We start from the raw sequence: 3,870 nt of genomic DNA, 5'->3' as shown, positions 1-3,870 counted from the left end.
TTACAGAATTTGCACTTGTGTAAGAGGTCAAAGGTCAATCACCAATTTCATCATCCACCAGTTGTCAATTCTAATTGGCTTCTGGATCCAATTCCCATTCTGCGCTGAATGGACATGGCAGCTGATCGATTGATTCACTCAAGTGATTGGCCATCACTGATGAAGTTGTCATTTCCTGCTTTATAAAATGAGGTCTGCTCCTGGAATATAAATAAAAGTCCAAAGGCTGTGGTGATTTAGGTAGAGTTGGTGGTAATTCTAAGTTTGTGGTTGGCCTGTGACTTGTCTTGGGTAGGCAAGTAGTACAATATTTGTCACAAAATGGCTTCTCAGATTTGTCAAAACTATCACCAGGATTGTGAAGCTGCTGTCAACAAGCAGATTAACCTGGAGCTCACTGCCTCCTATCTCTATCAATCTTTGGTGAGTGTTGTCTCTATTTATAATTGCTTCTATTATGTGAAGTAAACTCTTTATTTCTAATTAACTTGATGCTCTTATAGACTGGCTCTTGTCGCTCTTGCCTATTTCACAATTCCAGATAAATGTGGTGCTACAGCAACAATGGGGTATGATATTGATGTGCAATAATGTATGTTCCTGTTTATGTTCAGTGATGTTTCTGGGGTGCAGTGTCCTTGGTTAATACACAAATCCCTGATATGGCTGTCACAGGCAGCAACTGTCACTTCCCTGTGGTAGTCAAAATGGGATATTTTACAGGAATAGCTTAACCATTTTGTGGGTGGCATGATGGCACAGTGGTTAGCACTGCTGCCTCACGGTACCAGAGACCTGGGTTCAATTCCCACCTCTGACAACTGTCTGTGGAGTTTGCATGTTCTCCCCACTTCTGTGTGGGTTCCCTCTGGTTTTTCCCACAGTCCAAAGACCTGCAGGTTAGGTGAATTGGCTGTGCTAACTTAATCCTCTTAGGTGAAGAGGTAAAATGGGTCTGGGTGGGTTGCTCTTCAAAGGGTCTATGTGGACTTGGGCTGAAGGGCCTGTTTCTACACTGTAAGTAATCTAATTTAGGTCCACCATATGGAGGTATCCATTAACTAGTTGCCTTTTTGCTACTTTAATGCATTCTGGTATGCTTGCATTTTCTGCTAATACCAAAAAAGCACTTTACTAGTTTTGATACTGTGAAAGTGAGTTATGGCAGTGTTTATCAATGATACTTGGCTTATCTGAGCAGAGGTATTTAATGTCAGCCTGTGACTGGCCTCTGCTTAAGTAGGCTCCAGTTGAGGCCTATTTACACTTCTGTATTATCCACTTGTGTGGGTGGTCAGGTAGCCACTGGTCCTCCATCCCTTCACCTGGAGGAAGAGTTGACTTGCTGAAGTGTTGGTGTACCCACAAGGTGGCTGGTGTAGTCTGAAACTTGGCCCAATGACTGAAGAAATGGAGACCATCAAATCAGGATGGTATGAGAATTAAAATGGCCCACTTTTTCCAGTAATGATTTGCCCATGTCCTTCTGAAGTGTTAGAATCACCTATTGGGAAGGTGTTTAGTGAGTGCTGCAGGATACCTGGTAGATAATGGACATTGAAGGGAGGTGGAGAATGCAGTACCAATGGAGTGGGCTGTTTTATCCTGGATGGTGTCTGCTTGAATATTGTAGGTACACTCATCCAGACATGTGGTGAATATTCATCACACTCTGGGCTCTGTGTTTTAAAGCCTCATTAGAAAGGCAGTTGTATAGTGTATAATCCAGGGGTGATGCAGCTGGTCAAACCATTCTGCTTTATAAAAACAACTATCTACATTCTCTGGTAGAAGCACCAACAAAAGGAAAGGGAATTTAAGACAATCCAACTACTTGGAACCCAATGGACTCAATTGCAACAAAGGAGCTGTTCCCATCCCCACAACAGCCCAAAAACACCCCCTTTAGTAAATGGTAAATACAAACTCTGCTTCTTGCTGGCAGGAGAGTTTTCAGAGCATTCGCGTAAGAAACATCTGTTGAAGCATGGAACCTAGTTTCAGAGTAACTGCTTCTCTGCTATGAGCAGTTTCTGCCTGTTAAAACAAACCAAGATTGGAGAATAACTGGCCACTCCCCTGTCATTGTTTGAAGATGCGATTGCCAGACATGGCAGCACCTCTGCCTTTATGACCCATCTTGAAGGGGACACAAACCAAGGACAAAACAAGCTGCTTAAAGTAGTAGCATTAACATAACGTTCACTTGTGAGCATGATGGTTCAATGTTTGACTCAATTATGGGTGTACATCTTATGGTTTGAACTGCTCAAGTCAAACCAAGCATAGTGCTTTTCAGTTTATCTGCAGATGGTGTCACTAGCTTGATGTAATGGTTAGGCAGCATCCAAGGAACAGGAGAATCAACGTTTCAGGCATAAGCCCTTCAGTGCTCCTGTTCCTTGGATGCTGCCTGACCTGCTGCGCTTTTCCAGCAACACATTTTCAGCTCTGATCTGCAGTCCTCATTTTCTCTTGATGTAATGGTTTATCAGGATTGCATGAGGTTTTCCCTGTATTGGACTCTTTCTTGATCAAGTTACAATTTTCTAATCACTCAGTTGCTTGCTTACAATTCAAAGGCTCCTCGCACAGGCTTTCCTCAGCAAATGTCCAACATCCACTTTTCTCGTTTAGCCCCAAAGGAATAATGGAGTTCCTTGCAGCAGCCTCATGGTTACTTTCTCACTGAATGGCAGGACTGGCTTGAGGGACTGAATGGCCTACAGTCCGTGTTCTGATATCAGTTTTGTATCTCCATGTCCTGGTGACTGGGTATTGTCCTGGTGACTGGGTATTACCCTCTGGTTAATGTTGAATGGAGTAGATTACACTTGGTACTCCAGTGGCTTTCCTTGTCATCCAACTGAACCCTCACCTTGTTAAAGGTTACAACTTCAGTTGGTTCCATGCAGAATATTTGAAATCTACCATCCTAGACCTGGTCTGCACAGAAACAGACCCTCTAAGCCACTCTTCCATGCCAGCCAGATATCCCACATTAATCTAGTCCCATTTGGCACATCACTCTAAATACCTCCTTCCTTTATTGCAGAGTTTCAGTCTAATATCTTCCAATTCTAATGGTGTTAATGAGCAGAAACATGAATTTAGTGTTTCTCTCCTCTGATGCTGTACCAGACCTGCTGAGCAACTCTCCAGCTGTTTATTCCAAATGAAAACATGCATGTTGTGTGTCCTCAGGAGGAAGCTGGGGTTAACAGCTGCTGGCTCACTGGACAACACTGGTATATTAAAATGGTTCAGAATGCAGAGGATTAATAACTGCTTGAATAGTCAGTCTGAGGGCTAAATTAGTCTCTACATCTGAAAACTAGAACTGGGGCCAGTGATGTGTTAATGGGATGTAAATGGTTCTCTTTCAGATGTCGTACTTTGACCGGGATGATGTTGCCCTGCACCATTTCTCTCAGTTCTTCAAAGCTCAGTCCCAGGAGAAGCAGGAACATGCAGAGAAGCTGCTGAAATTCCAGAATCAGCGTGGAGGCAGAGTCCTCCTCCAGGATGTGAAGGTGGGAATGTTGGGGAGGGGGATGGCTACACTCGTGATGTGGCTTCAATCCATCAGTAACAGGGTTTGCTCACCCTGAAGGGGAAGTGAAGAGCTGTTGCTTGTCTTTCCCATATGAGCTCTTCCATCTCACACTCACTGCATAGAAACAGGCCCTTTGGTCTACCATATCTAGCTGACCAAACTACACTAATCCCACCTACCTGCACTTAGTCCTTCGCCCACTATACCCTGGCATTTGAAGTATTTGTCCAGATGTTGCTGCAATATCACTGGACTAGCTGCCTCCCCCACACTCCTCAGGTGCTGCATTCCATATTTATCAAGTTTCCTGAGAT

At 43.8% G+C, this 3,870-nt stretch overlaps 1 protein-coding gene across 1 annotated transcript in view; it reads left to right on the top strand.

Moving 5' to 3' along the window:
• The first annotated feature begins 217 nt into the window (after positions 1-217).
• Positions 218-3,870, top strand: part of LOC122542233 (ferritin heavy chain A-like) — a 38,921-nt gene continuing 35,268 nt past the window's right edge. The window contains exons 1-2 of the mRNA XM_043679753.1: positions 218-423; positions 3,387-3,533. Of these exons, the coding sequence (XP_043535688.1) occupies positions 322-423; positions 3,387-3,533 (249 nt within the window). The 5' untranslated portion in view covers positions 218-321. The remainder of the gene's footprint in view (positions 424-3,386; positions 3,534-3,870) is intronic.

Source organism: Chiloscyllium plagiosum, chromosome 39, assembly GCF_004010195.1.
Source record: "Chiloscyllium plagiosum isolate BGI_BamShark_2017 chromosome 39, ASM401019v2, whole genome shotgun sequence".
Lineage (NCBI taxonomy): Eukaryota > Metazoa > Chordata > Chondrichthyes > Orectolobiformes > Hemiscylliidae > Chiloscyllium > Chiloscyllium plagiosum.
The sequence above is the reverse complement of the archived record's forward strand: the minus strand, read 5'-3'. Positions and strand labels throughout refer to the sequence as shown.